The following is a 19538-nucleotide window of genomic DNA, read 5'->3' as shown; positions in this document are numbered from 1 at the left end:
AAAAAAAAAAACTACAGAGAGCAGCAAAAATGTTAAGTAAAACGGAAAGAGAATTTATAAGAATGTAAACAACAGGCCCAACAACTTGGTATCACCTTCATCTTGCTCCAATATAAGTTATGAGAGACTGAAAGACATCCAGTTTTCTCCAGGACCAACCGAAGTTGCTCTTGAAAGAAAAATGAGATTTTTCTGAGGAGATAAGGGAGCATGGAGTCTCCCCCACTGCGTGGCAGGGAGCGGGAGGGCAGAGTTTGCTGTGGAAGGAGAACCAGTGCTTTCCTGATCTCAGCAAGAATGAAGACTTCTCTGTTGTTATTTCAATGTTTAGTTTGAATAATTACTGATGATGTACTCTCTTCCTCTTACCGATTACTATGATTTTATTTATTATTTTTATTTTTACCTATTTTATTGATTCTATGTATTAGTTTTTATTGTTTGTAAACCGTTGTGACTGCTAGTTCCAAACATCGGTATAAAAAAAGCCTAATAAATAAATAAACTACAATTTGAAGAAGCATTAGCAAGTCAGCCACAAGACGCCTTAAGAACCAGCTCCACACGTCAACTTCCTGCCTTCAGCTGAAATCTTTGTGTATATCAGCAAAGAGTCTTACAACCCAAGTCCATCTCACGCTATCTGGAGCCTCAGAGAGTCCTGCAGGGTGAAACAATGATTTATCTGTCCATTCTTCTGAGCGGCTTCTGGGGTAAGTGACTTTTCTCTGGTATAAATCCCTCTCTCATAAGCAGCGGAAAAGGGAGGTGATGATGCATCTGTGAAGGACTTTGGTGATCCCTGTGTCCAGCTCTGCAGGCCCGAGCTCTGAAAGCATAAAGATAGAGAAAGGGAACCTAAACGGTGAGGGGTCTGCACCGAAAGCCAAATGAGATTGGAGCCCCTGGATACCTATGCCCTAGAGAACAGGAAAGACAGAGCAGGTAGTGCTCACGTATTCAAACCCCGCAAAAGTAATGAATGAACAGGAACCTTTCTCAGAGGCAAGAATGATCTAGAACAAGAGGGCACGGCAGTGCTTGAGTTGTGCAAAAGGAGGCTCCCTCCCTGCCACAGCCTTGATTTCCATCCTCCTGCCCCCCACCGCCCTGGCCATGACTCCCCCATCAGGGTCCTATCTTGACATTTCCTCCTCTTCCCCGTCCCGCTGTTCCTCTTTCAGCTGCCGCCTGCTCCGGGTGCTCTCTCTCTCTCTTGCTGGCCCAGCTCGGGCCTTCCTGTCCCAGGATGCTGCCTCCTCCCGGCTTTTTCCCGCCCTATGTGGGACGATGACCTGAGACCTGAGGTTATTGCATCTCCCTTCTAGGAATTCTGTCAAAATCAAAAGGCATTTTTGCATTTACTTTATGGGGTAGTTTTATAATACTCTGCCTAAGTTTGAAGCCAGTTTCCCTCCCTGTGACCTTTGATCCTTCCCGTGCGTCTCTAATTTTCTCTCTCCCTTCCCTTCCTTCCTATATATCTCTTCACTGTGGGTCACTGTTCTTCTCTCTCCCCTCCATCCTTCTGTCTCTCACCTTCCTTCCTGCACCTCTCTCTGCTCTTCTCCCTCCCCCCTCTCCTGTGTCTCTGGTCTTCTTTTCCCTTTGGCCCAGCTCCTCTCTCCTCTAGTATATCTCTGCTTTTCTCTCTCCCCCTCTTATCACTGTGTGTCTCTGCTCTTCTGTCCTGTTTCTCCTCTGTGCCTCTCCTCTTTTCCTCTCTCCCCTCCCTTTGTTTCTCTGCTCATCTCCATTCTCTCCCGTGACTCTTCCTTCTCTTTGCTCTTCTCCCTTCCCTATCTCTCCTTTCATCAGTGTCTCTGCACCTTTCTCTACTCTTTCTCTTGTCTCTTCCTCTTCCCTGTGTTTCTCTCCCCTGTTTCTCTGCTCTTTCCTATATGTCTCTTCCCTGTATCCTCTATATTTCTGCTTCTCCCTTCCCCTGTGTCTATGCTTTTCTCAGTACTTTCTCTCTCTCTCTCTCCTGTGCCTCTGCTTTTCTCCCTTGGGTGACTCTGTTTTTCTCTGTCTCCCTGTGCTTTATGTCTCACCCGTCTATGTCTCTGCTCGTCTTTCTTGTGCCTCTTCTGTGATCTCTGCTTTTCTTTCCCTCCTGTGCCTTTGCTTCTCTCTTCCTGTTTGTTTTTCCTTTCTCTCCATCTCTTTTCTTGTTCCTGTGTCTCTGCTTTTCTTGCAATGGGTGTCAGTTCTTTCCTCTCTTCCCTCTCCTCCATGTCTCCCCTTTCTACCCCCCCCCCCCCCCACCAAGTCATTCTCTCTGCAGAAAGCTCTCCACTTGCCTCCCAGCTCCGTGTGCAGGCCCAAGCAGCTTGCAGCAGGCTTTTTAAGGAGGCACAAAGGCAGTCTGCAGTTTTGGTTCTGGAAAAGCAGAGATGAAGGTGGAGGAGGAGGAGCCTTAACAGGCTTTGCGGTCCATTTTCCCAGGCCCTCCCAAGCAGATTCTTCAGTGCAGCTCCTTCGGTGTCTCAGAAACACTGGTGCAGCTGAGCCACCCTTAATAATTATTAATAGCACTGAGGCTCCTCCTTAGTAAGAAGAAGAAAGTTTTTTCTTTCTGTTAATTAGGAAAACTGTGTATGCAGATGGAAGGGGGTGGAGTGTCTGAGGTGAGGTTGCAAGGGCAACTGGGGGTTTTAAGATGGGAGAGTTGGAAGGGAGGCCCTGAGCAGTGTGAACCTCAGAGCATAAAAGCCTCATTGCTGCCCATCCCCCACCCCAGGACCCTACAGCCCTCTGTCCAGGTGGGGTCTCACTGTCTGTCCTGATTCTGTGCTTCTCAGGTTCAGGATGGGCCCCTGGAATAGACCCCATGCAGGACGTGCTCGGGATTCTGGGAGAGTCGGTCATGTTACCTCTGGGGAATCAAAGTGAAGTGAAGGCTGATGAAATCTTCTGGAGCTCTGGACGTGGTGTTATAGCTCGCACAAAGCTTGGGCAGATAGACAGGGTGTTTGCTGCTGGTTTTATGAATCGACTCAGGGTCCCTGCTGGGAGCTTCTCCTTACAAATCCTGAACCTGAGGGAGGAAGACGGTGGATATTACAGAGCTCAAACAACTCTTCATCCACCTATAGACACCATCCAATGGGAATATAAACTTGAAGTATTCAGTAAGTTTTGTGTACATTTATTTATTGATTTAAAATTCCTATAAGCTGCAATTCCTTATTTGCTCAATGCGTGCCGTCGTTTTATCACCATAAGTACAATAGGAAAGCTCAGTACCAACTTCATGTAGCCGTGTCGCTCCCTGAAGAAACTGAATTCTCTGCAGGCTCAGCTCCCCAGGGTGGGCAAAGTATGGCCTGAGCTGGCAAGCTAGGTCCCTGCGGTGGCTACAGCATATGGCTTCCACCTGAAAGTGCCATTTGTAGGGAATATTTGCAACTAACACCAAATCTACAAATTCACCCTTCACGCCCAGGTGCCAGCAGAGAAGTACATAAAACATTTTACCTAAAATACTTGCAAAGAATGCACAAGAAATAGCAACTTGCACTAATTTACTCACCATAAAGTTTAACAGGAACATTTTTTTATGAAAGAGGCAAAAAAAAAAAAATGACCTCCTCACCCATCCCTCAAAAAACATTGCTCTTTTTACTGTATTTATTTAAAGCTATTTATGAATCGCTCCAAGCGATGTACAATCAATATCATAATCCCCCTCCCCTTTTAATAAAGCCCCCGGAGAAATGCTCCAGAAGAGCTGAGACCCAGAAATCCCCCCGTTTATCGGTGCAGAGTTTTGCACCCTGGACACCAGAGCTGTGGGCTCCTATTTAACCATAGACGTCCCCTTGCCTTGCTTTCTGTCTGTGGGGGAGGGAAAGGGGAGGTTTATTTCACAGCTGTATCTCCAGCTTTTGTAGGGTTTTTATTTTTGTTACCTGCACAGAACGGTTACCAAAGCCAGATATTAAAGTCTTCAGAAGTGCAGACACCGCCGGGAGCAAAACCTGCAAAGTCACGTTGATTTGTACGGTGGAGACCGGATCAGAAGGTGCGAGCTACACCTGGACAGGAGAAGTCAGTGGAGCGGAGAAGGTGGGATCGGTGCTTAACCTCTCCCTGACACCCAACGAGCGCAGTCTCACATTCACCTGCACGGCCCGCAATCCCGTCAGCGCGAATTCTACAAGGGTCAGGCCCTGGGAATCCTGTGGGAAAGGTAAAGTTACTTGGCAAGGCATCTCAGCACACTCAATGATTTTTATTTATTTGATTTCTATTCTACACGAAGAAGCCTGCATCAGGGAGAAGGGGGAAGTTCTACAACTTTATTACCAAGAAAAGAAATGTACAATAATATCTAATGCAGCTTAAGGGGAAGTAGAGGCTTTCACAAACTTTTCTTTGGTTACAGACATTTTATCTAGTGAATGTAGACCTTGCAAAAGGAGAAAGGGGCTATTTGTTTATTTGTTTGTTTAAAAGTGTTTATTGTCCACCCTTCCTATGTTATGAACATACATAAATCAAATGAACAGGAGAGAACCGGACGTTACATCATTCTTTGGTATGGGGGAGCAACATATAAGCACCAGGGAGTACAGGGGGGGCCAGTAGTGTGGCCAGTAGTCGGCTATGTAGCACTCTCCATAGGAGTGGTCCTGTAGAGAAGAAGGCGTGTTCTCTGGTTTCCTCAAGGTTTGCGGATATGAGGGGTCAGGAGGGAGTGAAGGTGACAGAGTAGTTTGTAGAAGGAGGGATTGGTAAAGGTTCTTATATGGTTGTGCAATTGTGACTCCCAGATTGCATACATTTTGGGTGATGGAATGGGTATCAAAAGAGAAATTGTTGGGTTTGTTATCGACAGGATAACGTGATAAAATAATGATTTCCGTTTTAGAGATGAGGCAGCGCTATGTGCTTGACTTAGGTGGTCATTCTCTAAAGGGATCACACGCAAAAACGGACATTTCGCACGTGAAAATCTGGGCGTCGTCGTTGCAAAAGCCGGCAGCCAGCACACTGTAGTGGTGTGATGGCTGCTGGCTTTCGCAGGCTGCCTCCCCCGCCCCGGTACTGCGAGAATAGTGAATCCAGGCCTTAGTCTGTTTAGTTCAACGTATTCTCTGCCTGAAAATGAAAATTTTAAATCCAGCCAGCCAAAACCCAGTGGCTAGATTTAAGTCCACACTTTCTGTGTGCAGCGAGAGCTGGCGTAAGTCTCAAAAAATGCTTTCCGTCTCAGTGATGTTGGGCTAGCCAAATCAGGAAACACAGCTATTCTGCAACCCAGAAACATATTTTGCTTTGCGCGAAAACAATATTTATAAATTCAAAGTTCAATCTGGCACTTGCAGGAAAGGCAACAGTAACCTCAGATTGAGAATGTAGTAAAATATAAACTCAGCTCTTTCACTTGGGTACCTAAAATTCAGATAAGCAAAAACTAAAAATAAGCAAAAAAAAAAAAGATAAAAATATCGAAATATCAAAAAACTAAACTAACGAAAAAAAGGAGTAAAATAAGTGTAACCCCTGCTAGGGCACCTAAAATTCAGAGTCTTCATGAGGGGGGTTTCTGTTCTGGCACCAACTCTGTGGCTTCACAGAAGATGGGGGAGTAAAGATTTTGGATTGGGTAGGGGTCAGAGGGTAAGGGGTGCATTTCTCTGCAGCTCAGGGAAAAGGAAACGAACTTTCCCTCTGTGACCCTCTAACGCCTTTCCCCAAGGTGGGATTCCCGCTCTCCTTCTGAGACCTCCTTCAGAACACCTCTTCCCTATCCAACCCACATCCTGGGATTCACAAGGGATATCCCTAGAATCAGGAGTCCCCCTCAAATGCTTCACTTCCACTCAGACCAGGGATGTGCGCCCCCTAGAGGGGGATCCTGAGTATGAGCAAGGGTAGAGGTAAAGCACAGCCTACAGTCTGCAGACAGACTCCAGGGCTACACAAGAAAAATAAAGTCATACAAAATAAGAGAAATAGGAACAACAACAACAAAAAAGAAAAAGAAAAGAAAATTAAGGAAAATGTTTTCTAGGACCTTAAAAATAAAGCCCCCCCCCCCCACACACAACTCTTTTAGCTTTACTGAGCCTGACCAATGCCCAGAATGAAGGTCAGCAAAGTCTGTTAACGAGAAGGGGAAGATTTACGCAAGCACTGATGTAGGAATGTACGCTGACGTCTACTGGAGATCGTTGCCATCAGCCTTCATTCACAACTACCTGGAGGGAGGGGGTGTTCCCCACCTTAAATCCCCTCACAACTCACTTTAGCCAGGTCATTGCAGGAACCATCCTTGGCTGGGGCCTGCAGATCCTGGCGCCCTCCAGAGCCAACTTGAAATGGACCCCAAGACTGACCCTTAGGTGTCGCCATCGTACGCTGAGCAGAATTTCCCTCTTCCAGCCCAGGGGCTGTGAGCATAGCCCCCATGGCATCCCCAGCCCTGATTGGGCCCATAAGGCAGAGTCCTGGCCCATGGGATGAAACCAGGACTCCCCTCCTGATAGCAGTGCCTCAGAGTCACTGGGTGAGCTCCACCGTTCCCTTTCTACTCCCACACACCCTATATAAATGCAAAGTCTGAAACTACAATTATCATTTCCTTTCCTTCTCTTGCTGTCTGTCCTGTCTTGCCTACCCCTTTTGGCTACACAGCTATGAGTAAAACTGATGCATTTCATTGTTTCATGCAGAAGAAGAGAAGGCCTCGATGTCCTACTGCAGGATGAAGGGGATTCTCGCCGCCACCGTCCTGGGCGCTCTCTTGTCAGCTATTACAGTCGTCTCTCTGATGACCAGAGGCTCCAAAGGAGAGGGTAAAAGGCAGAGAAAACCCTTCATTGGAAGATTTTCTGCCTCACCTGCTGCAGCCGGAGATCGATCAGAGGAGGATTTACATATCCAGTGATTTATCTCTTCAGCTGATAAGACCTGCTTCACTATTTTGTCAAATGTGTGGCTCCATTTTGCTGATTTCAGACCCCTTGATGATGCCTGCCAGCCCTGACACGCTGACTGGTTGGACATGATTAGGGGCCGGATGTAATCAGCATTTTCCCCACAGACACAAAAATGGGGAAATCTCTTTTGCCGGCTCACACCCACGGATGCCTCTTTTTTTTATAACATACGCGCGTATATGTGCGCACGGTCTAAGACAGGCTGAGCTCGCACGTGGGTGCAATTTTTAAGTGGGCGCACGTGCGTGCGTGCAAATCCTGCTTCCCCCGTGCGAGTGGAGGAATTTTAGAAGGGGCGCGCGTCCACATCATTGCCAGTTTCACCAGTTCGTTCCCAGGGGCAGGACGTCCAACCCCCCTCCCCCTCTTAGCTTATTAGCCTCCCTTTTCCCTTGTTTGCTCCGACCCTTAAAACTCCGCTGATTATCCTCGATTTTTTTTATTTTATTACTTGATTGCCATCCATAGCAGAAGTAAATGTACGCGGTAGGGGACCCCCGATGCGCGCTTGTGCATATTAAGTACTTACGTGCTGGCTTCGTTGTGAAATCCAGGAATGCACATGCACTGCCTGGACCATGCCTGCACCCCTCCCCTTTTACAAAACTCTTTATTTGTGCCTGTAGCAGGAAATTCGTGCGTACTCGGGTGCCTTTGTTTTTTTTTTTTTAATTTATTCTTTATTCCATTTTTTCAGTTACAATGTGGAATAATAATAATCTACACTTCCCTCATAGTCCAAAAATTAGGCACATAAGAAAACATTGGGGGAAGAGATAAGGAAAACAAAGAGTGAAAAATAAAAAAAGAAACAACGAGAGTACATTATCTCTCTGAATCTAATTACTTAACACCACCATTCCTTCCAAGAAATGCCTCCTACTATTTACTCTCATCAGAAAGAAAAGTTTCAGGGTGAACAGGATCCATAAATACAAAGCTATTCTTTTGATATTCAGCCAGACGCTTGCAGGGAGACTTGAACTAACTGTCTGTCGTAGCAGGAGGAACTGCGTCCTCCTGGCTTGTGTAGGTCTAGCTACATCTGGGAAGATTTGAATCCTCTTCCCACAAAAGGAAAAATCTTTACATGAAAAATATGGTTGGAAGACCCAATCTTTATCTTTCTCAGCACAGAACGAGAGACCAACAGAGTGGCCTTCACAGGAGTATCGTCAATAGAGGCTTCCAAAAAAGCAGATATATTTGGACCTAGCGAGCATTAAAATATCCATTTCTCCTTCTTCTCTAGTATCTTTCTTATAACTAGGCAAATAAAAAGTTTTTGAAATAGCCATATCTTTATCAAGGAGAGAACCTAAAACCTCATGGATATATTTTTTAAACAATTCATGGGGTGAAAGCAATGTTGTAACTCGAAAATTAAGAAATGGAGAAATTACTTACCTGATAATTTCATTTTCCTTAGTGTAGACAGATGGACTCAGGACCAATGGGTATAGTGTGCTCCTGATAACAGTTGGAGCCGGATCAGATTTCAATCTGAAGTCAGCCCTAGTACATATACCCCGGCAGGAAGCTCTGCTCTTCAGTATTCTCCTCGAAAAGCAATTGTGGATATATGTAAGACTGAACAATTTGATTAACTTGGTTAACTTGGTTAACTTGAACTGGTTGATGTGGTTACAGCTGGAGACCGCCAGTGCACTCAACCAAGAAACGCCGACACCCAGTAGGTATGGGTGTCTTAATTAGAGGGAAGCTTGGCTTACCCATGTTTGTCTTGCTCTGGGGAATTGTCACCCAAGGTTTCTGTGTTTGGCGGCAGCCGTGGGCGGGATGCTGAGTCCATCTGTCTACACTGAGGAAAACGAAATTAACAGGTAAGTTATTTCTCCATTTCCTAGCGTGTAGCAGATGGACTCAGGACCAATGGGATGTACAAAAGCTACTCCTGAATGCTGTGTCCTCCTGAGCCCGAACATCCAGGCGGTAGAACCTAGAGAAGGTGTGGATGGAGGACAACGTCGCCGCCCGACAGATCTTGGCGGGTGACAGCATCTTGGTTTCCGCCCAGGACACTGCCTGGGCTCTAATGGAATGGGCCTTGACTTGTAGAGGTGGAGGCTTGCCTGCCTCTACGTAAGCCGCCTTGATAACTTCTTTGATCCAGCGGGCTATGGTTGCCCATGAGGCTGCTTCCCCTTGTTTCTTCCTGATGTGAAGGACGAAGAGATGGTCCATCTTTCATATGGCTTCTGACCTTTCCAGATATCAGACTAGGAGTCTGCCGACGTTAAGATGGCGAAGACAGCGAGATTCTTCAGAGTCCTTTTGCTCGTCTGGCAATGGCAGTGAGATGGTTTGGTTTAGATGGAAGTGAGAAACCACTTTTTGGAGGAAGGAGGGGACCGTGCGCAGCTGTATGGATCCCAGTGTGAACCTGAGGAAGGGTTCTCGGCAGGACAGTGCTTGAAGCTCGGAGATGCGACGGGCCGAACAGACTGCCACTAGAAATGCAGTCTTCAATGTTAGTAGTCGGAGGGACAGACCATGAGTGGGTCTGAAGGAGGTTCCTGCTAGGAAGTCTAGGACTAGATTGAGATTCCATAAAGGTACCGGCCACTTTAGGGGTGGTTGGATCTGTTTGACCCCTTTCAGGAAGCGGGAGATGTCCGGGTGAGAGGCTAGGCTGCCGCCCCCCACCTTGGCTCTGTAGCAGGCCAATGTGGCCATCTGCACCTTGATGGAGTTGAAAGGCTACCCTTTCTGTAAGCTGTTCTGCAGGAATTCCAGAATCGTGAGAATTTTGACTGTCTGCGGGAGGATGTCGTGGTCTTCATACCAGGCTTCGAATATTCTCCATATTCGTATGTAGGTTAGAGATGTGGAAAACTTGTGTGCTCGGAGCAAATTGTCAATCACTGCCCCCAAGTATCTGCTCTTCTTCAGGCATGTCCTCTCAATGGCCACTGGGCAGTCAGAGAGTAAGAGAGAATCAAGTTGGGTCTTCATGGAGGATTGAGCTTTGTTGGAGCAGATCCCTGTGAGGAGGTAGAGGGAGAGGGCTCCCTGTCAGTAGTCTTCGCATGTCTGCATACCACAGTCTTCTTGGCCAGTCCGGGGCCACTAGAAGTACTGGTCCCCTGTGGTGTTCTATCTTGCGGATGATTCCGCCCAGTAGCGGCCATGGTGGGAAGGCATATAGCAGGATTTCCTGTGGCCAGGTATGGACGAGAGCAATGATCCCTTGGTATTGTGGATCCCATTTGCGACTGAAGATGTTGGGAACTTGGGCGTTTGACCGGCTTGGCAGGAGCTCCATGGCTGGTGTTCCCCAGCGGTTTGCTATCAACTGGAAGGCTGTGTTCGACAGCCTCCATTCCCCTGGGTCTAAACTTTCTCTGCTAGGGTAATCCGCAGTGATGTTGTCCTTTCCCGCGATGTAAGTGGCTGAGATCTCTTGTAGGTTTGATTCCACCCATGCCATTAGGGGGTCTATTTCCAGGGACACCTGTTGGCTTTTGGTTCCTCCCTGGCGGTTGATGTAGGCCACTGTTGTGGCATTGTCCGACATGACTCTGACCAATTCGCACCGGAGTCTGTGACTGAACCTGAGGCAGGCTAGCCTGACTGCCCGTACTTCTAGTTGGTTGATGTTCCATCCTGACTCTTCCTTGTCCCATTGCCACTGGGCAGTCAGTTCCTGGCAATGGGCTCCCCACCCTCATAGGCTCGCATCCGTGGTGAGCAGGATCCAGGTCGGTGGGGATAGCTTTACTCCCTTGCTCAGATGGTCTTCTTGTAGCCACCATTGTAGCTGGGTTCGAACTTCCTCCGGGAGCTGGAGGCAAACGGAGTAATTTTGGGACATCGGATTCCATTGTGACAGTAGGGAACGTTGTAGGGGTCGCATGTGAGCTCTCGCCCATGGGACCACTTCCAGTATGGATGTCTTGAGACCGAGGACTTGGAGCTAGTCCCACACCTTAGGGCGAAGACTGCTTAATAGATTGTGCAATTGGCTCATCAGTTTTGTTCTCCTTGTAGGAGTCAGAATGACCTTGTCTTGTCTGGTATCAAACCGGACTCCCAGGTATTCCAGAGATTGGGAGGGCTGCAGACAGCTCTTATTTGTGTTGACCACCCACCCAAGGTTCTCCAGTAGAGTTTTGACTCTGGTGGTCGCCTGATGACTTTCCTCTGGGGATTTTGCCCTGATCAACCAATCGTCCAGATATGGGTGTACAAGGATGCCTTCTTTCCTCAGTGTCGCCGCCGCTACAACCATGATTTTGGTGAACGTTCGGGAGGCTGTGGCTAGCCCGAAGGGTAGTGCCCGGAACTGGTAGTGGTGGTCCAGGATCGCGAAGCGTAAAAAACGCTGATGCTCGTGATGGACCGGAATGTGCAGGTAGGCTTCTGACAGATCCAGGGATGTGAGGAATTCTCCCGGCTGTATCGCCCTTATGACCGAGCGTAGGGTTTCCATGCGGAAGCGAGGTACCCTCAGGTGGCAGTTGACGGACTTGAGGTCCAGGATGGGCCAGAACGTACCCTCTTTCTTGGGAACGATAAAATAGATGGAATAGTGCCCCATATTTTCTTGTTGCATGGGCACCGGCATTATGGCCTTTAAGTCGAGCAATTTGGTCAGTGTAGATTCCATTGCCGTCCTCTTGAAAGGGTCGTGGCAGGGAGATTTCACAAACTTGTCCAGAGGGATGTTGTGGAAGTCCAGATAATATCCCTCTCGAATGATGGTTAGGACCCACTTGTCTGAAGATATCTCGACCCATCTTTGGTAGAATAGGGCGAGCCTGCCCACTATGGCTTCTTCCTGTGGATGGGTCAGCTGATCTTCATTGCGGGGTGTGGCTGGGGCCTGGACCAGCACTGGTTCCCCTTTTGTTGTGTTTATTCCGAAAGGACTGGCCCCTGCCTGCGGGGCGAGAAGCTTGATATGTACTCTTGTACAGTTTGAAGCGCTGTGATCCCCTGCCCTTAGGTGTTCGGGGGAAAGGGGCGCTGGCTTCTTTTGTTCTTGTCCTCCAGTAGCCGCGGTACTGGGGATTCGCCTCATTTGTTGGCTAACTTCTCCAGTTTGCTTCCGAACAGGAGGTTTCCCTTAAAGGGCATTCTCGTGAGTCTCGTCTTGGACGTCACGTCGGCTGACCAGCTTCTGAGCCAGAGTTGTCTTCTGGCTACCACAACGGATGAAACGCCTCTGGCTGCGGTGCACACCAGGTCGAAGGTTGCATCCGTGAGGAATGATACTGCTGGTTCTAGTGCTTTGGGTGTGGTAGCATTCCTGGTCTTTGATAAGCAGGCGTGTGTCACCATGGAATAGCAGGCCGCGATCTGTAGGGACATAGCGGAAACGTCGAATAACTGTTTAAGGATAGATTTGAGATGTCTGTCCTGGGCATCCTTGAATGCTGCTCCTCCCTCGACTGGGATGGTAGTGCGCTTTGATACCGCACAGACCATGGCATCCACTTTGGGGAATGCCAGGAGGTCTTTGGCAGCAGGGTCCAGGGGCTATAGGGCTGCCAGGGTCCATCCCCTCTTGAATGTGGCCTCCGGAGCCTCCCATTCCAGGTCAATCAGCTGTTGAACGGCTTGCAACAAAGGGAAATGGTGGGAGGCCTGACGGAGTCCTTTGAGGAGGGGGTTCGTCTTTGTTTCCCCTGTGGCACTTGTACCTGGGCTAGCGAGCTCTTTCAGGCTGTGAGTCATGAGGTCTGATAGTTCGTCTTTAGCGAAGAAACGCCTCATGGTTCGGTAAGGTTCCATTCTTGGAGGGATTTCCCCTTCCTCCAGGAAGTCTTGATCCTCGTCCAATGGTCCGGGTCCCCAAAGTTGGGGCTTTGAGGCGGGAGGGGCACTTCTCTGGGCTTAGAGAGTCCCGGGATGTTCGGGTCCTCCGGGGCAGGCTGTGCCATTGGGGGCGCCGGTTGCATGTGGAGAAAGGTTTGTAGGCCTTTGAAGAATTCCACCCAGGAGAGAGATGCTGGGTCTAAATTGAGAGGTGCCGCGTCCCCGGGGAGCCCCATTTGAGGAAGGCTTCCGCCGGGAGTAGCCAAATCCGGTGTACTGTCGGTGGATCCGGATCCCAGTGCTGGCTGGAGAGGACCTTGGCCTGGTTCACCCAGAGCCTCCTCACACTGTAGACACAGGGCCGTGGCCTCTTTGTGCTGCGGAGCTATAATGTGGCATGCTGGGCAGAGGCCCTGAGCCTTGAGCTTCTTGTCCAGTGGTGCCATGGTTTGTGTGTGTAGGATTGCAGAGAACTTTGGTTTGTGCGTTCAAGTATACGCCGGGTGGCTTAGTTATGCGCTCCAGGTGCGCCAAAGTTGTGCGTGTAGGTCGGATGCGTGCTCCGCTGGGCGCATGGGGTTTACTTATGCGCCCGGCACAGTGAAGCATGTGGCTGTGCACCTGGTGCCCTTGTGTGCGTCTCTGTGCGCACGGCACTTATGCATGCGCCGGTGTGCGCACAAGTGATATTGTGCGCACGGCTCACCTCTGTGCGCACGGATCGAATCAGTGGAACAGGGCGGCAATCAAGTGAAAATGGCAACTGTGACCACGCGAGCAATATGGCTACCACCTCGGAGGGTCTCCACGTGGGAGGACCCTCGTGTCGGACCGGGATCTAGCCTGGATAGGGCTGATCAACCCGGTAGCACTGACGCCGGCTGGCAATCTGTGCGGCTATTCGAGCCTCGGAGACCGGAGACTTTTAGGGAAGTTTTCTACCTTACCTTGTCTCGGCATTTCCCGGTCTCATCCCGGGCGATCTCCCGCTGTGGGGAGGAGAGGGAAAAGTACTTTCACTGCTGCGCTCGAAGTTGCACCCACTGCCTCTCAGCCACGCCCATTACCAGGGGCTACGTCCACGCCAGGAGCCGGCTGCCGGACCGAGGCCTACCTCTGAGGGATCGCGGAAATCACCTCAGGAATCTCGACTGGGGGAGGGACCCGTAGGTATCACCGCAGGAGAGCGGGGCTCGTCTGTAGAGGTAAGTTTTCTTCTTTGTTTTGGATTTCTTTGGTTAGAATACTCTTACGCTGTGCAAGCGTGGATAGAGTCCCGAACTGCTATGGAGATGGAAAATACAGAAGAGCAGGGCTTCCTGCAGGGATATATGTACTAGGGCTGACTTCAGAATGAAATCTGATCCGTCTCCAACTGCTATCAGGAGCACACTATACCCATTGGTCCTGAGTCCATCTGCTACACACCAGGAAAACGTACATTTTTTGCCCTCTGAACATTTTCTAAAGCCTCTATGCTGTTATGTAAAAGAAAGCAATCTTTAAAGGAAGAGGCAGATGCCTGCAATGTAGATAATTATACAGAGTATTTGTAGTAGCCTCAAAGGAGATAATACGGGCCTCGCAGTTTTCAAATTTAACCTTAGATTCTCCCATATATGTTGAAGACTGTTAGACTGTGTTAGATAGTCATATCCATCTTGGTCACAGTTCTCGAACCAACCATTAGTGTCACCTGAGTAGGTTCTTCTACATTATCCATCAAGCCTAAATCAGGTTATTGAATTGTATCTCCTTCTCCCTACCAGCTTAAGCAGGTAAAGAAACAACAAAGGATAAATACTATCTTCTTTCACTAATAGATAAGGAATTACAAGAGAGAGAATCCTTATAATTTATAACAACCACATGTTTAATCAGCTTTAAACCAATATACAAAATTGCAAAGATTTACAAAATGCAGAGCATACAAATTTGTAGTAAATCATGGCTAGGTTCATGTCCCAGCCCATAAAATTACAATAAAAGCAGTCACAAACATTCACTCACTCAAACTAATCACACTCATACCATTTCATACCACATTGATTACAATAAAAAAAACTAACTCAAGTCACAACAATATGTGACATCTAAAGTGATGAGTAGGAAGGCTATGAATCCTCTTCAACACCTTCATCGGACCTTATCACCTTCTTCTCAAACATTGTCATCGGACTCAAAAGAGTTGGGAAAACCTATTTACCAAAAATCCCAAATTCCCAATGCCTTCTTATTCCACGTTAGTAACTCTAAGCGGCTAACAACCGAACATGCATAATTGAAAATGCACATTTAAAATCATCATGTACAACAACCAATAAAAAGGAAAGAAAAGCAGCTGGAATAACGTCCCATTAAAACATCAAATATTAAAACATCAGTGGATCCAAAAACAGCTGAGCAGCAAAAATAGGATAAAAAAAATTTGGTGTCAGGCTAGGCTGTTGATTTTTTTTTTTTTTTAAAAGGCTTGAAGAAAAAGATGTAATAGATATAAATATAAAGCAAAGCTTAATATTTAAAAGTATGATGTTTTGCTTTGTCCCCTGTTCATTATCCTGGGTATAAATCTTGTGACTTTATTCTTTGTATGTGCAGCCGTCTTTGTCCAACAGCTGATGAGAAATGTTATTCTCTTGTTTTCATTTGTATTTCCGGTGTGTATACAATAAATTATTTTAAAAAGTTTGTGTTTTTACAGGATTGTTCCAAGAAGGGCGCTGGTGGCATCAGGACCGTCGAGTTTTTATTCCTTAAATCTTCAGGGGTGGGGGGAGGAGGTTCACTCTGTGAGCCCGGAAGTTATTTGGAGGCTGAAGGGCTGCCGCGTGTTGTAAAGTGATTCGGCCAAGGTCACACAATGATTCAGCAGCCGAGCCGGGACTTGGACTCACAGGTGGTTTCCCTGGCTCGGGATTTGCCACTGCAATTGCTAGGAACGTTCCCCTTTCCCACCTGACAGCCGTACACAGCTGGCATGCCACCCACTAGGTTTGCCCACGGTTTCACGATGTCGTGATGAACAGCCGATCCAGCCCTGGTTTTATCCCAATGCATGCTGGGACACGTCATTCTCATCTTTTTGGGGAAACTAATGGGAAAAATCAGAACTACAGGTCCCATGCATGCAATGAGCCAAAACTGGGACTGGATTGGTCTGTTCCTTATGACATGGGACCAATTAGCATCCCTACCACCCACATCAGTACCGCCTGGCAACGCTTTTACAGCTTTATGATAGCGTGTAGGAAGATGCCCAACGATGGTTAAATGCATGGCTTTATTGGGAGGCTGCGTGTAAAGGAAACGAGGAAATGATTTAATATGTATTTGTCCATTGACCCTTCAATGAATGGACATCTTCAGGCTGACATCTGTGCACCTCACAGTACCATCGCAGCAACCCGCAGCTGCAGTACATCTGTTTGCAGAACTCCAGCTGCTGGCAGCAGCACAAGCTCGAGCAGCAGTGAGCCAGCTCCTTCTCCCAAGAAGCACTGACCCTGCTAGGGTTGCCGCCTGCTGCCGCAGGATCTTGAGCCACAGGTCCGCTGTCTCCGGGTGCCAACTCTCCATCCCGGTTCGGCAGCCCCATGAGGTAGCCACCCAGCTCGTTGAGATACGCCACCTCGTCCACGGCACGGCAGGTGTGCTGCCAGTCGCAGGACCACATCAGGACTCCGCAGCAACAATAGGCAGGACCCCAGAAACCCAGTTCCTCACAGCAGTGCTCTGCAAAGGGAAGACAAAGCCTGAGTATTTGTTTTTAGTTTGGCGCCCCCTAGCTGCAGTTGGTGGAAATGGAGACTCTCTCCACATTAGTCACATTTATAAGCCACCACTGCTGAGGCTCAAGGCAGTGAACAAAAATGCATACACCTTTAAAATGTAACAGAGGAAACCAGAAAGGAAAACAAAAGTGGATCCAATTCAGCACTACTAACCGGCTACGGAACAGCTGTAATAGGCGCCTATTGCAGGAATGCTTTCCTAACCAGGTAGGCTTTTAACAGATTTTTTATACAGGGTCAGCTCTTGAGAAAAAGAGTGCCAGGTTAATGGATCCACATTGGACAATGCAGTGAACAATTGCCAAAACGCTGAATACACCAATTTTTTTTTTTAATTCATTATAATAAATAAATAAATAAATATAACTAGCAGATACCATTGTTTAAGCAATATTTTGTCTGGCAGTCGTTTTGAACCTCCCCGAGGAAGTCAAATGTGGCGAAACCCGGGCCGTGTAGGAGGAAAGTCAGATTATACACAGTCCAATTCTCTGCCGCCGAGGGAAGGATGCTGGGACTGTCACAAGCCTGTTCAGCTGAGGGAAGGACTCTACCAGCACCTTGCCTGATTTTAACAGGTGCGGGACAGGGAATTGAAAAACGGGCAATGACATTTGGAGAAATATTTGAAGGAAGCTTTTCACTAGCGCACTGCTGAGTGCCTTGCACTGTTTATTAAGATATTTTCAAGTGTTTTTCTTTAGTGTATTGTGAGTGAATCATATAGCCCAACACCCGCACTACATTGAAAGAGTTGGCCTATGTATAAGTGCACCAGTTTGCCCTTGGATTTTTATATTTTGTATTTTACTGAGCTAAATCAGCCCATTAACAAGCCCATTGCAAGCCGGTGTAGCTTGTGCTTTTTAGTTTGGTTTTATTCTGTTCTTACTATTTGCTATGTAATTTCTAATTTTGCATTATTATAGCTATTGATACGTTTTAATGATTATTTTATTATGTTAACAAACTAACCACGGATGTTATGTTGTACGCCACCCTGAACGTAGGCAGGGCGGGTAAGAAATGTTTTAAAGTCCCAATTCATGATCTAAAGGAAATAGCACACATAATTGCTCCCCCCATCTCTGCAATAATAAATAAATCACTCGAGGAAGGCGAACTTCCTGATAAACTGAAAGTGGCAACAATGAAACCCATTTTAAAGAAAAAGAACCTCAGTCCAGACGATCTCAACAACTATCGCCCAATATCTATACTACCCTTCCTCACCAAATTGACAGAGAAAGCTGCACTCAAACAGCTCAACGAACACCTCAAAAACAACAACATCCTACACCCAGCACAACACGGCTTCAGAAAAAATCGGAGCACAGAAACCTTACTACTCAATTTATCCAACACAATAAGAGGTTTCGACAACGGACAAAAATTCATACTCATACTACTAGATCTCTCTGCTGCGTTTTGACACGGTAGACCACAAAAACCTAATCTCCAGATTAGCTGACATCGGTTTATCCGGCAAAACGCTTGACTGGTTCACATCCTTCCTTATAAATCGATACTTCAAAGTAAACATTAACAACCACAGCTCGGACGCCATACCCCTGGAAACCGGAGTATCCCAAGGATCAGCACTATCAGCCACATTGTTCAATATATACCTATTGCCCCTCTGCACGCTTCTCTCGAATCTTGGCATAATATACTACATGTATGCCGACGACATCCAATTAATCATACCCGTAACCAGCACCATTGAAAATGCAATCAAAACTTCAGCCACATACCTTGACACAATAAGAAACATGCTAAACCGTATGAAACTATGTCTTTACATGGAAAAAACCGAGTGTATACTACTCGAGAAAAAACAATCAGAGATAAACACGAAACACACCATACAAATCGACAACGCAAACATCAAACTAAAGGACAACATGAAAGATCTCGGAATATGGTTAGACCCTGAGCTTAATTAAAAAAAAAACATATCACTGAAAATAAAAGAATGTTTCCACAAGCTATTAATCCTCAAACTTCTAAAACCCCTACTGCACCAATCTGATTTCAGAACCATACTTCAAGCACTAATATTCTCCAGCTTCGACTATTGCAATTCACTAATGCTAGGACTACCCAAATCTACCATTCAACCACTCCAACTGCTACAGAACGCATCAGCCAGAATCCTCACAGAGCACAATAGATCTGACCACATCACCCCAGTCCTAAAAGCCCTACACTGGTTACCTGTGGACAGGAGAATTGAATATAAAACCCTGACCATAATACACAATGCAATTCACAACGTGGAAAACACAGGCCTAAGCAACATCATGCAGATTCAGGTCTCGCAACGCAACACTAGAACAACAAACAAATCAAAACTTGACATTCCAACAATTTCAACCACCAAATATACTACTGTAAGAAACAGAGCCATCTCAATCACAGGACCGCACCTCTGGAACTCACTACTGGATCACCTAAGATTACAAAATAACACTAAAACTTTCAAAAAAGAACTCAAGACCTGGCTATTCAGACAGGCCTTCAAAGACCGGATCAGTTAATCCCCCCAACCTAATCAACACAGCACACCCAAATGGATATTTAAAAAATACATACTCTTCTTTAAACCATACAATCACAGTTACTTAAACCACATAGAGACATACCCAATGCGAATGATGTCTCACTCGCATCCACTGTTGTCCTTTTCTGTTAATCATCCCCAAATTTGTGGAAGTACCAGTCATCTCGGTACAATGTTAGATCTAGGTACTAGTATATGTTACTATTATATCTATTCATAACTCGCTACATCCCCTTACTATGTTACCCCCACACTGTGTTATCTCCCCCACATGGTGTTACATGTTATCCCGTTGTATGTAATTCATGGTTCAGACAATTAACGTAATGTTTTCCAATGGTTTCTACATGTAATTTGTTGTTGCAAATGTAAACCGGAGTGAAGGAATCTAGCTAAACTCCGGTATATAAAAACGAATAAATAAATAAAAATAAAATAAATACAAGTAAA

At 46.8% G+C, this 19538-nt stretch overlaps 1 protein-coding gene across 1 annotated transcript; it reads left to right on the top strand.

Moving 5' to 3' along the window:
- Positions 1-2778: 2778 nt before the first annotated feature.
- Positions 2779-4350, top strand: LOC115077489 (SLAM family member 5-like). Its single transcript, XM_029579777.1, has 2 exons — positions 2779-3134; positions 3923-4350. The coding sequence occupies exons 1-2, from the start codon at positions 2834-2836 to the stop codon at positions 4348-4350; spliced, it is 729 nt and encodes a 242-aa protein (XP_029435637.1). The 5' UTR covers positions 2779-2833.
- The last annotated feature ends 15188 nt before the right edge of the window (positions 4351-19538 follow it).

The sequence above is a fragment of the Rhinatrema bivittatum genome, chromosome 16 (genome assembly GCF_901001135.1).
Source record: "Rhinatrema bivittatum chromosome 16, aRhiBiv1.1, whole genome shotgun sequence".
Taxonomy (NCBI): domain Eukaryota; kingdom Metazoa; phylum Chordata; class Amphibia; order Gymnophiona; family Rhinatrematidae; genus Rhinatrema; species Rhinatrema bivittatum.
This window is presented reverse-complemented; position numbering and strand designations above follow the sequence as displayed.

What these genes read in the sequence shown, in the direction of transcription:
- LOC115077489 (XM_029579777.1), top strand. Translation starts at nt 2,834, where the DNA reads ATGCAGGACGTGCTCGGGATTCTGGGAGAGTCGGTCATGTTACCTCTG. An exon ending in ATATAAACTTGAAGTATTCA is followed by an intron (nt 3,135 to 3,922) that starts GTAAGTTTTGTG and finishes TTACCTGCACAG; the next exon opens with AACGGTTACCAAAGCCAGAT.